Source organism: Schistocerca americana, chromosome X, assembly GCF_021461395.2.
Source record: "Schistocerca americana isolate TAMUIC-IGC-003095 chromosome X, iqSchAmer2.1, whole genome shotgun sequence".
In the NCBI taxonomy this organism is placed as follows: Eukaryota; Metazoa; Arthropoda; class Insecta; order Orthoptera; family Acrididae; genus Schistocerca; species Schistocerca americana.
In genome coordinates, this window is record NC_060130.1 from 86,034,417 (window position 1) to 86,048,748 (window position 14,332).

The following is a 14,332-nucleotide window of genomic DNA, read 5'->3' on the forward strand; positions in this document are numbered from 1 at the left end:
TTTGGGTTGCATTAGCAGTTTCAACTTCAAGTGTTCCATTACGAAATTATTTGACACTTTTGAGGGACCCAGCAATATCTTACAATGCCTTGAGAATGTAGAAAAGGGATACCTTCTCAAAGGTTCCCCCTATTCGTTTGATCATAATGAGAGTGTTATGGCACACTAATGCCCTGTTACTATGACTCTAAGACAACTTTTCACGAGGACTAACCAACCGAGCTCTCTTTGATGAGTGGGTGTAGGTACTACCTGACGGTACACCCATCCCGTCAGGAGTAGTAGTTTGATGAGACTATTCCATACTGCTAGGGAAACAACCATCGACTCAGGTAGAGCCCTGCATGCCTGAACAAGCCTTGTACAACTGGCAGGGGGGAAGGGGGGGGGGGGTAGAGAGGGGGGGGCAGGCGCCCTAGTTGTTGCCCGCTAGAGACTGTTTTATCTCAACAGACATTTATCTCATCAGTACGTAGCCCACCTTGAGGTTGGGGATTTTCTATAGAAGTGTGTAGCTTCCTCACAATCCAGGCGATAATGCCAAGAACCCCTTCTTCAAAACACATAACATTCCACAGCATTATACTGCTCCCAACAGATGTGTCCATAGTGTGCTGCACATTTCAAGCCACTGTTCACCTCAGTGACAGTATTTGTGGAGACAACCATCAACCTAGTGTAGCAAAAATGTGATTTACCCAAAGAGTCGACATATTTCCATTGCTTAGTGGTCAAATCCTGGTGGTCCCATGCCCACTGTAATCATAATTGACGATGTCATAGGGTGAACATGTGAATGTCTGCTGCAGAGCTCCATGTTCAACAATGTACAATGAACAGTGTGCTCTGAAACACTTGTGTGTGCACCAGCATTGTGCTCTTTCGGCAGAGCTGTCACAGATCACTATCAATCCTACTTTACAGAGCATACAAGCCTCCGTACCCTACGTTCTGTGAAGAATCATGGATGTCCAACCATTCAAGGCCTAGTGGTAGCTTCACAAGAGTGGATCTTTCCATAGATGCTCACGACAGTAGAACATGAACATTCGACTAGCTTCGTTATTTTCAAGATAATCATTCATTGGTTCTGCGTAATAATAACCTGACATATGTCAGTGTCACTTATCCCCATGGATTTCCCTATTTGCAGCCCATATCTTTGCTACAGTGTTCCCTCACCTGTGTTTGCTCTGCTTACATACTTTTTTTACTGTGCCCACAACGCCAGCAGGTGACATCCAATGTCGTGGTGGGCAGTGTCATAATGTTTTGACTCAGCAGTGTACTGTACAATGCCATTCATGTCTGGTACTAACAACAAAGTGGAGAGATGAAGAGGATTAGTGGTTAATGGCTTTTGTCAAAAAGAGGGCTTTGGGAATGGTGCAAAGGATTGGATTTCATAAAGATGGGACAGGAAATTAGTTGTGGTCTTTCTAAAGAAGCCATCCTGGGATCCACTTGAAGGGATTCTCAAGTTTTGGAATTTTAACCCACCTACTTTCAAATGCAAGTCCAGTGCTGTAACCACTATGTCATCTCTCTCAGAGCTATTACCTACTGTCTCATAGCTTACAGTCTTTTAATCTTATTCTCAAGCCAGTTTTTGTCTGTTATTCATTTATGGAAAACTCAAAGCAGAAAACAAATAGTCTGTATTGTTACAACTATTCCCCTGTGCTCATTAGGAATTTTATCGCATAGGCCACACTAAACAGAAAAAGGAAATTTTATGTTATATTATGGTCCCTCAAAACCATTACAGGCTTGCTTGTATGTAGAATTTTAATAAATGTAAAGATTACACGTCAAGTTGCAGACAGGCACAACAAAAGACTGTTACACATTGAGCTTTCAGCCAAAGCCTTCTTCAGAGAGAGAGAGAGAGAGAGAGAGAGAGAGAGAGAGAGAGAGAGAGAGAAAAAAAAAACAAAAAAAAAAAACAAAACATACTCACATCAACACCAGCAAGCACACCTCGAACACCCATGATTGCTATCTCTTGCTGCTCCTGCCAGAAAGGCCAAAGGCTTTGGCCAAAAGCTAATTGTGTAACAGTCTTTTTGTTGTGCTGTCTGCAATTCAAATTTTCATCTTTACAATGCTCCTTTTTATAATATTGTTGATATTCCAAGGTGGACTTCCCACTGTTTGAATTTTAATAGTCTGTATTTAACATTTAACTTGTGTAATTTTATTATTACGTAGTACTTCAACAAGCTAGTTATAATGTTAGTTTCTGGTCTGAAATTTACAGCAACACAATCTCACTATTACATAATTCTAAAATTAGATGGCTTTAATATCCAGTATGAAGACTAGTTTCATACAGCTCTCCATACTAGCCTATTCTGTAAAAGTATCTTCACCCCTACTCTAATACTTCAACCAACCTCCACTTGAATTTGGTTCATATCCTCTTTGCTAGGCATTATAAGATATTCTGTTGCCCAAATTGCAACATTTGTCTACCACTTTTATTGCTTCATTTCCTAATTTAATTCCTTCAGCATCACCTGATTAAATATTAATTAAATTAGCTAGTTCTAATGTAAGATTTTTGCATGAACTTAATTGTAACATAACACCATGAAATAAAAAATAAATGGTTAGAAGTTGGAAATATTATGAACACGCAAAACAAACCTGACAATTGATGGATTGCAAGAATGGTTGAAAAGTGCCAGGGTGGGGTACAAGCCACCACCAAGGAAAACAGACTTTGCAGTTCCATCCTTATTCAAGATTATCTCTGATATTTCATGAGCATTAAACTGAAGCAATTCTAGGTGATGAAGCAGCAGACCTCCAATGAATGCTTCATTCTCAGTTAATTCGCCTTCAATTTTGTCCTCAGATATGCTGGTTCCTGCATTGAATATTGAATTAAGTAATTTAATTTGTTACTACAGAAGTCAAAGGAACATAATTATCAAGATACTGTTTCTACAGCATTTACAGTATAACATGTATTTGATTGTTTACTCTGTCACATTTCCTTTTTTTGTATACAGGTAACACACGGCACAAGAAGATTAATATTTCTTTAATTTTCTACTATTATTCTACTATATGGGGAATTTTTTTAATAGTTTTCTTCTTATGTTTTCCCTACAGTCAAGTATGAACATATACATAGGGTGCAACATTATGATGTGTAGTTTTACTTCAAAGCTGATATACAATCATACAGCTGACCTAGCTAGATGTGCATGCATGGAATGTCAATCTGTATGTCGGTCACTTGTACGAATTTAATAATAATAATAATGTTGGTTGGGGACTGACCATGACAGCAAGCAGCATTTGTAATTTTACAAAACACACAATTGAAGCATATCATAACTTAATGAAGGACTCTATACACTCTGGACACAATTATATACCACAATCAAAATCAGTGTGGGACATATCACACATATTATAACTTTAAACATTTTTTTTAATATTATTATTGCAATGAGTTAATTTGTAAGTACAGGGTTATTACAAATGATTGAAGCGATTTCACAGCTCTACAATAACTTTATCATTTGAGATATTTTCACAATGCTTTGCACACACATACAAAAACTCAAAAAGTTTTTTTAGGCATTCACGAATGTTCGATATGTGCCCCTTTAGTGATTCGGCACACATCAAGCCGATAATCAAGTTCCTCCCACACTCGGCGCAGCATGTCCCCATCAATGATTTTGAAAGCATCGTTGATGTGAGCTCGCAGTTCTGGCACGTTTCTTGGTCGAGGAGGTTTAAACACTGAATCTTTCACATAACCGCACAGAAAGAAATCGCATGGGGTTAAGTCGGGAGAGCGTGGAGGCCATGACATGAATTGCTGATCATGATCTCCACCACGACCGATCCATCGGTTTTCCAATCTCCTGTTTAAGAAATGCCGAACATCATGATGGAAGTGCGGTGGAGCACTATCTTGTTGAAAGATGAAGTCAGCGCTGTCGGTCTCCAGTTGTGGCATGAGCCAATTTTCCAGCATGTCCAGATACACGTGTCCTATAACGTTTTTTTCGCATAAGAAAAAGGCCCCGTAAACTTTAAACCGTGAGATTGCACAAAACATGTTAACTTTTGGTGAACTGCGAATTTGCTGCACGAGTGCGTGAGGATTCTCTACCGCCCAGATTCGCACATTGTGTCTGTTCACTTCACCATTAAGAAAAAATGTTGCTTCATCACTGAAAACAAGTTTCGCACTGAACGCATCCTCTTCCATGAGCTGTTGCAACTGCGCCGAAAATTCAAAGCGTTTGACTTTGTCATCGGGTGTCAGGGCTTGTAGCAATTGTAAACGGTAAGGCTTCTGCTTTAGCCTTTTCCGTAAGATTTTCCAAACCATCGGCTGTGGTACGTTTAGCTCCCTGCTTGCTTTATTCGTCGACTTCCGCAGGTTACGCGTGAAACTTGCCCGCACACGTTCAACCGTTTCTTCGCTCACTGCAGGCCGACCGTTGATTTCCCCTTATAGAGGCATCCAGAAGCTTTAAACTGCGTATACCATCGCCGAATAGAGTTAGCAGTTGGTGGATCTTCGTTGAACTTCGCCCTGAAGTGTCGTTGCACTGTTATGACTGACTGATGTGAGTGCATTTCAAGCACGACATATGCTTTCTCGGCTCCTGTCGCCATTTTGTCTAACTGCGTTCTCGAGCGCTCTGGCGGCAGAAACCTGAAGTGCGGCTTCAGCCGAACAAAACTTTATGAGTTTTTCTACGTATCTGTAGTGTGTCATGACCATATGTCAATGAATGGAGCTACAGTGAATTTATGAAATCGCTTCAATCATTTGTAATAGTCCTGTGTATCTTCCTTTCTTAATGTAAAATCTACAAGACGTCTCTCTTAAGAGTGGTCAGGTGCATTTTCTCCTTTGTTTTGGCAGATATTTGCAATTTCATTTTTGTAATGTGTAGCCACTCATCTAATCTTACATGCAATGCCCAGTGTCAATGGGAAGTGTCGGTTTGTTTCCCATTACAAATAAAATTATTTCTAAAGTGGAATTTTATGTACCTATTCAATGGAACATTCTCAAATTAGTCTAATACTACATTCCTTTTAACGATATATGTTAATAGGGGTGTAAAACACAAAAAAGTACCAGTGCTCCAGCAGCAACTGAGCAGCACTGCTGCCTGGTGGCAGCAGTCACTGTGGGCCAGGGCAGTGTTGTCGCTGCTGAAGTACTGGTTATTCTTCATGTTTTACCATTCCTCTTAATGCAGACCGACAAAACATATCGTGCTGAATTAATTTGGGAACACTCTATTGAATGGGCGTTAAAAATCACATTTTGCTTGTAAAATGAAACAAACTGAGTTTCAGTCAACAACTGGTGTCACATAAAAGACATGACGATCAGTACTTGTTTTGGCTGACTTCAGCTACAAACTGCAGAAACAAAATAACAAATATGGGCTGAAACACCAGAGAAAATATGCCTGACAACTCTTAGATGTCACATCCTTAATAATTTACCTTTCTGCTAACACTGCCTATATTGTCAAACGTATTTGCAACCAGCAAATCTGAAATATATCTGTCACACAGGGGCTGACAAACTAGTGGTTTGAGACAGTTATAAGACAATGCTTTCAGTACTGTAAGCCTCTAATTCATTTGTGTAGTAAAATAGATATTATAGTTCAAGGGTAGCTAATTCTGAAAATTGAACTTAGAAATTAAACCGACGCTTCCCATTGACACTGGGTATTCCATGTAAGATTAGATGAGTAGCTACACATTACAAAAACGAAATTGCAAATATGCATATGCAAATGCTCAAGACAGAATTCTGAAATGACTTATTTCAAATTCATAGCTCACACTACGGCAAATTGGTTTCAAGTGCAATCAACCACTATGGTGTTAATGTAAAGTTGGCTTTCCAGTTAACCCTCGAGCGGGTGCGCCGTTTTCAATAACTTGAGCAGGCGCGTGGCACACTTTGTACATATGTGAAGAATAGACATATCTACGTTACCAAGGTAAACATGTATGATCAAAATCACAATTAAATTTTTGTTTAATTAAACAACAATAAAATACATTTACATAACATGAGCTAGAGCACTATTTAATTAAGTAATAATGAAATAAACTTTCATTACATCACTCTGTTGCCTCAGACAGGCATTACCCCACAATAATGACTCACTCAAACCATTAAACAGTGCAGTTGCATCATCTTCCAGCCAACCACTTATTCAATTACTAATAATCTAGTAGACAAGTGCCTCATTGTGAGATTGTGCTGCTAGCTCTGGGTCGTTTTCTTGCATGAAATGTAAATTTTTTCTCAGCTAGGTGACTGTTTATTTCATATTATGGCTGCTCACTTGGACATATGACGACGTAATTTATTACTGTGTTAGCTGAAGTAATAATGAAGGAATAGGTATGAGCTCAAAATTGTGAAACAACAATGGATCAGTGCAAAACAATTTTATTTGTGGTGGGCACACTTTATACATAGGCACTTGGGGGTTAGTCTTCAAACCTCTATGTATGTCTTAGTAGTGCATCTACATAGCCACCTGACACACTATGCAAGCCAGATAAAACAGGCCATTACACATTATGACTTAAATATTATTTGCACACAGAGTCTTCAATACACCATCCCCTCCCTCCCCCACACCTTTCAAAAAAGAAATAATCGAGAGGTGTTAAGATGGGCACCTGTGATAGTGTGATGACTAAATTACTGGTTTCCATCTCCTAAATTTGTGCATGGCATGCACCTAGCTGAAGCTCATGTTTAACAAGTGTAAGAGACTGCTGATGTTCTCTGTGCTGACCACTGCTTAATTAAAATAAATTATAGCTGCAATAAAATGTTTTCTCCTCCTTCCAACATTAGACTATATTTTTAAACTTGTCCATTACTATACAATAATTATGCACCATTTCTAAATGATCAACTTGTCAGCACCAGGAATAATTTTTAAAAGACAGCTCAAGTGGGGTAAATACCAAAAAATATTCCTTGAGAAAGAGTCCAGTATAATGAGCTCTTTTCAAAGTTTACTTCACTATCCACGTACTGTATGGTTCACTACTCAATTTGTCTTTGGAGGTTTGCTCAGGTGGATTTTTAAAAAAACACCAATTTTCAGACACACATCAGGTATGGTAGATCTGGGATACACACAACTCTGTACATTGTTGAGATTAATTATTAGGTGTATTAGAAACAACAACACCCTTCATGACAGAAGTTGGGTCTGTTGTGTGGGCGACTGAAAAGTTCCCAACGGAAATGCCGAATCGCATCCTCGGTATGGGCAGTCGTGTGTGGACTGTGTTGTCATGGAATAGGACTACACAGAATTACAGTTTTCTGCATCACCAACTTTGGATACACTGTCGCATGTTGGTATGAATTTTGCAGTACATGTTAGCTGTAATTGTTGACCCATTGTTGTTGTTGTGGTCTTCAGTCCTAAGACTGGTTTGCTGCAGCTCCCCACAGTACTCTAGCCTGTGCAAGCCTCTTCATCTCCAAATAATTACTGCAATCAACATCCTTTGGATGTACCTACCATATTTTTGCCACCAACAGTTCCCTCCAATACTAAGTTGGTGATCCGTTGACATCTCAGAAAGTGTCCTACCAATCGATCCCTTCTTTTAGACAAGTTATGCCAGAACTTTCTTTTCTCCCCACTTCTATTCAGCATTTCCTAATTAGTTACACAATTTACCCATCTAATCTTCGGCATTCTTCTGTAGCACCACATTTCAAAAGCTGTTATTTTCTTCTTATTCAAATTGTTTATCGTCCACATTTCATTTCCATACAACGCCTTCAGAAAAGACTTCCAAACACTTAAATCTATATTCAATGTTAAATTTCTCTTCTTCAGAAATGGTTTTCTTGCCATTGCCTCTTTACTTTAGCCATCGTCAGTTATTTTACTGTTCAAATACCAAAACTCATCTACTGCTTTTAGTGTCTCATTTCCTAACTCGATTCCCTCAGCATCACGTGATTTAATTCAACCGCAATCCATTATCCTTGTTTTGCTTTTGTTAATGTTCATCTTATATTCTCCTTTCAAGACTCACGTTCACTGAAATCAATCAAAAGAATATAACTTTCACCCCCGAAGATGGTAGTGATAATTGATGGGCCCGGTGGAAAAGGGGCACATGCCACCACAGTATGTTGTGTCAGGAAATGGGAATTAAGGAAATATGATTTTGTATAGTAATGTGAACTCCTGCTGTGATACCAATAGTTGTTACAGTAACTAGATGGTGTGTTGCAGATACTGTTAAATATTAGGCCACTTTATTACCATTTAAAGTACAGAAAATGAAATCCTTGACATGTAGATACATTACATAGCATGTCATTAATAGTCAAACTCCTCATCAATGTTTTCCTGTTCCACTGTATTGTCACTACCAACACTTATCAATGACTGATAAAAACTTGTATATATTGGAAGCACAAATTGCAGTAAACTTTGAAGGTCTTTGAATTTTGCTGCCTTAATTTGATGTCCATTTGGATACTTAGGAATTAACTGGCAGTCTACAAGCTCATAAATCATCCACGACACTTCTGTTGCTCTTTCTTATAGATTCATCCCATTTTGCTGGAGTGTACACAGCCTGTGTCTTTCTTTTCAGCTCCAAAATCCCTGTCACATGGCATGAACACGTGACCTGGGAGGAGAAATTTGTGCTCAACAAAATCAAAACAGTTTTCATCTAGGAGGTACAACCACAGACCTGCGATAATATAGTTTTTATTTTGTCCAACACACAAATCAGAATAAATGACAAGCCTCTGATGACGCTCTTCCTTCACCACGTCTAAAGCCTTTAAAATGCTGCCAGCTACTTCATCGGCACCTCTAGATACAACATTCTCGGACCAGGAGTTTCAGTTCCTCCACATGAGTCCTGAACCCATTCATGTTCCATTGTAGTACGGAAGCAATGTCATCGGTGCGGTTTGAATTTACCCCTATCTTTGCACCAGGTAGGTGAAGCACTTTAAGAGCGAGAGGGAGTGGCGGGGCTGCCTGGATCCAAGGTATCTAACTCCATGATATCTTTCTTATCAGTCAGACAGGAAAGAATGACCCAAATGTTGTGAGCCTTTCCTTGCACCCTGTCCCTTCGAGGATGACGGGGAAAGGGGTGATGGGAGGCACTCCCATTTTCTTCTACCTTCTAAACGCTTGCTGCAGAACTGTTGTTGACCTTTCCTGGTGCGGCTGCCTGGATTGCTTTGTCCTTACTCTTTTTCCCTTGACATGTACATGTGCAAGTACAGGTGCTTGTGGTGGATATAGGCACACTAGTCATCTTCTGCATTGAAGCGTCCGCCTTGGGAATAGGTTTCTGCATCATGGAGGAATACGAGGTGGCAAAGACGGGGTTTCGTCACCTTATGTTCTTTTATGGCTTTGGCATATGGGATCTGATTGGTCACTTATCTTCTGTATTTCGCGTTCTTCAGCAAAAACAGGGCATTCTCGGCTCCAGACTGTGTGGCTCCCAGACCAGCTGATGCAGATCACCGGAGAAGGGCAGTCAGTCCCATGTCATGAGCAGCTCTTCTGCAGTTCCTGCAGATCGCTTCACCTCCACAACTCATGGCTGTATGGCCAAAATGCTGGCATTTATAACGCCACATAGGGTTTGGAATGTCAGGCCAAACATTAAGTCGAAGGAACCCCGCCATAAGATGTTCATGCAGTGTCGGAGAATTGAATGTGACAATGAAAGTGGAAGTCTTTTCAGTTGCTCCATTATTCCTGTGGGTTCGTTGCCCCACATCGACTCTTCCCTGGGATGCCCATTCTTGCTTCAGTTCTGCTATGTCCATGTCCATTATATCTAGGCATGTGACAATGCCCTTACTGGAGTTGAGAGAGCTGTGCATCTCAACAATGATATCATAGTCACCCAGTTTCTGCAATTTCTTAAGAATGTCTACCTGCTTTGACCTGTTAGTTTCGACCAACAATGAGCCATTACACAATCGTTCTACAGATTTTAATGTTCCAGCAAGGCCTTCCAAAGCCTTATGGATATAGGAGGAGACACTTTTTTGAATGTCCCCTTCTTCTTCTTTATCACCAGAAACACATTGTTATTCATGACTATGAGCCCTGTTACTGCATTCCAAAGTATTCGTATTGTCAGGAGGACTAGCCTCTCGCACTCTTTTAAATGAATTGGTGCGAATACTCCCAAGTGGTACACCCTTCCCACTGGGAGGAGAAGATGATGATTTTGAGGGTTCCATCTTGGTCCCACGAGCAACTAGGGAAATAATGGTCCACTCAGACAGAGCCCCGCGTGCCTGAGTAAACCTTATACAACTGATATGCGGCAGGTTCCCCAGAGGTGGCCCGCTAACAGCTGTTCCACCTCAACAACCATGCGTCCCATCATTGCGCAGCACACCTCGAGATTGAGGTATTTTTTTTACAGAGGTTTATCCCGTCCTTGCGATCCGGGTGGTCAAGCCAAGATCCCCGTTCCCCGAGACACACAACATCCCACCGCTGCACGATGCAGTGGTCACTGAAGCATGCCCAGAGCTTATGGTGACAGAGGATTGGCGGCGCATACCAATCCCCAGCTCAGGAAACCCGAGGTCGCCAAGCCCATAGCCGGCAAGTAAATGCTGAGCCCCTGAGGGCACACTCACTGTAAAGTTGTCACAAGTGAGCCTTCACTCCCAAAAGACTATTCACAGCATCCATTACTTGAAGTTGTGAGGTCATGCCATCAGGAATTATTACCAGGTCTGTGTTGTTCTTTGCTTTCAGCTCCCTCTAGCTGAATCGGCAGAAACCATGCAACTTTGGATTAACACTGTAGTCAACTATGACAATTAATAGTGCTCTAGAACAGTAGCAGCTTTAGCACCATTGTTGTAGATCATGTTTCATAAGTCGTGCTGTGTTTCAAGAGTTCTGTGTGCACACACTTTTTGCTAGCATTAATTTGTCTCACAGGGGTAAAGTCTAAATCACAGCCTCTGGTAGTCACGGCAGTGGGTCTCTAATGCTCACAGGTTAGCAATGCATCAGCTATGTGTAGCTCATGGAATGATAGTTCCACCTAACCAGTGGCAAGAAAATGGTTAATGTATTTCTACATACAAGCAACAATGAAATTTATAATCTTGGTAGTCATAAATATTTGGCTGTTCCCTCCAAAAATGTTGTGATTTCCAAGGCTGTGGTTGCAGTGGGCCTGGGAACACAGCTGTTTTCTCCTAACAGATAGCGGATTTCACATTTATATAGATGTGAGAATGTGGCAATATTCCTTCGTCTCTTGCTTCCAAACATGTAATCTGCCCACAACTCTCTCATTGGCTGCATAAAACTGGCAGCTGACACAACCCCTTTAATTCCTATTGTTCCTATTTGAGAGCACTGGATCAGTGCTGCACGAAATGTGTAAGTATGCTACTAGCATCTAGATAGACTTTTACCACCTCCAGCAGAAATTTATACTATTGTTGAGTACTGGCCAATTTTAAAATCAGCCCAGTTACAACTAAAAATGTGATACGGCAAACTGCAGTTTAATCATGGTAGGTGTTCATAAAAAGCCAAGGTCCATTGTATACATTCCTACTGTTAGCAGCACAATGAAATTTGCTGCCCATTCACCAATCCCTCCCATTTCAAATTCTTCAAAATAAATCAGCATGTGACCTCAATTTACATCTGTAAATGTAAGACAACTCATATAATAATCTATTACCCAATTTAAAAACACTGACCACAGCAGTAATAGATTTATCTGTGAATATAAGATGACTGTACCTTTCAAATGACAAATTTGGGAAAAAATTCCTTATCTTTTAATCAGATAAATAGAGTAATTCTCCTGAAGACCTACATATGTATGATTAGCTGGTTAATTTTTTGGGCATTCATTGGAAAAATGATTAAATTTTGATACCACTGTGGCAACATTGTAAGAAATATGAAATAATTCTGAAAATTCAGGCAACTGTGGTTCGAGCGACGATAGTATTGGCAGTATGAGCCCTGAACAAGAATACCTTAGTAGTCCTACAAAACCATGTGCCCCAATAGCTTTCACTGACAAGGGAAACACTGACTTTATGGCCACACAAAGAAGGGGGAAAAGTTTAAGCAGTGTATGAAGTCAGTTGTGCTTCGTAAAATCTGAATGTGAGTTGTATAAATATAAGAAAGAATTAGACAAAGAAAGAATACACACCAAACGAATTGTATATGAGACAATGTATCATTACCAAAAGAGATGTATGAGGCCAGACCCCCTGAGATGCAAGTGAGATGAACATTGCTGATTTAAAGACTTAGTTGATCTGGTTCAGAAAGTGAGGGGGGGGGGGGGGGGTTGGGTTGGGTTGTTTGGGGAAGGAGACCAGACAGCGAGGTCATCGGTCTCATCGGATTAGGGAAGGATGGGGAAGGAAGTCGACCGTGCCCTTTCAAAGGAACCATCCCGGCATTTGCCTGGAGCGCTTTAGGGAAATCACGGAAAACCTAAATCAGGATGGCCGGACGCGGGATTGAACCGTCGTCCTCCCAAAAGTGAGTCCAATGTCTAACCACTGCGCCACCTCGCTCGGTCAGAAAGAGAGGGAAGCCATACAATTACAAAATTTACTTCAAATAAATGTGCAAACCAGCTAGTATTAATAGGTAATACTGTAGATAAATTCAACACTTGATGTCAAGATGGAGCTTCCTGTTATCCATGCAACTGCTGTGTTTAACGCTGATCACTTAGGTATTATGAAAAAACTGAGCGCAAACTGCACGAGTGTGCGTGTATGTGTGTGGTAGAGAGAAAGAATTGGCTGTGCAATTTATGACTGTAGTGACATTAGTACACAATAATGTCAGTGACAAGTATGTGTGGATTATTACTGCCACATCTTAATAACTTTCTTCATGAACCTCAAGGGAAATTAGGGCAAAAAATTAAAAAGGGGCTCTTTATTTGCAAAAATATTTTAATTAACATATCCAAATCAGGAAAAATGAGAAAGAGCGATATGCATTCCCCCAAGACCAACTAATGTGATTATGAAACTGTCTAACAATATAATTTCTGAGACCTCTTCGAATTACTATAAAATAATCAAGTGTATATACTGTTTGATTTCAACAATTTCAATTCCCAATTGAAGCGATAAAAGGCATCCATAATGTGAAGTCAAAACCTAGTGTGACTTTGTTCTCTTTTAGGTGCCTTTGTAATAATTACTCGTGCAAAAGTTTAGCTGTCTATATGAACTGGAAGTGTACAAAAAAAATAATGATGTATGATATTTTTGGTATGTTAAAACTTCAACAGTTTGTAGTCCATGCTAGCAGTTACAATGTTGACATTGCATTTCTTTTAGTGTCTTCTCCCTGTGTAAAAAGTTTCACGACATCCTACAAAATGTCAGACCACTTTCCTGCGAGTTAAATTCCAAACCTCTTTAAAATGTCTTATAAAGTTAGAGCATGTGCCACTGTTGACTGTGTGATTCGTATGGCAGACTGAGAGCATTTAGCGTAGCAGCCTCTTTGGTGCCATTTGAGAAAAGTAGGCTATGCTTCAGCATTAGGTGTCATCATCTCCCAGTAAGCTGTAGATATGAAAAATACTGCTCACATTATTCATTTCTGTTGGAAGCATGCTGGAAACAGACGCTGTAGATTAATGTACATTAGCGAAGGCAGGGTAATGGATGTATAGATTGGCTTTCCGACTTCATCTCATGGATGTTAAACATGATTCTAAACAAATTCCTAACATTCTCCCAAATTCCAACAGGCAGCATATGCAGTGGAACGTAAACATAGAATTCTGGGTCTGTAACTGTGGTCTACATATCTTTCACACTGTTCAAAAAATGATTCAAATGGCTCTGAGCACTATGGGACTCAACTTCTGAGGTCATTAGTCCCCTAGAACTTAGAACTACTTAAACCTAACTAACCTAAGGGCATCACACACATCCAAGCCCGAGGCAGGATTCGAACCTGCGACTGTAGCAGTCTCGCAGTTCCAGACTGTGGCACCTAGAGCTGCACGGCCACTTCGGCCGGCTTTCACACTGTTCTAATGACTTTTTTCTCAACTATGGATTTTGTACTTTATAATAAATAGAATGAAAATAGACAAATATACTACAATTCATTGATCAATTCTCCAAACAGCCAAGAGATGTGACAAGACATGGTATGCAAAATTGATGATGGTAAAAACTTCACACATTTAAAAACTATTACTGGTAACTGAAAGTTTTATTAGTGTAATTGTCATTTTCAAAACA

General features: G+C 40.1%; 1 protein-coding gene across 1 annotated transcript in view; it reads right to left on the minus strand.

Annotated features, from left to right (window-relative positions):
- LOC124556518 (SET and MYND domain-containing protein 4-like) overlaps positions 1-14,332 on the minus strand; it is a 124,174-nt gene that overhangs the window by 60,449 nt on the left and 49,393 nt on the right. The window contains exon 7 of the mRNA XM_047130472.1: positions 2,650-2,872. Within this exon, the coding sequence (XP_046986428.1) occupies positions 2,650-2,872 (223 nt within the window). The remainder of the gene's footprint in view (positions 1-2,649; positions 2,873-14,332) is intronic.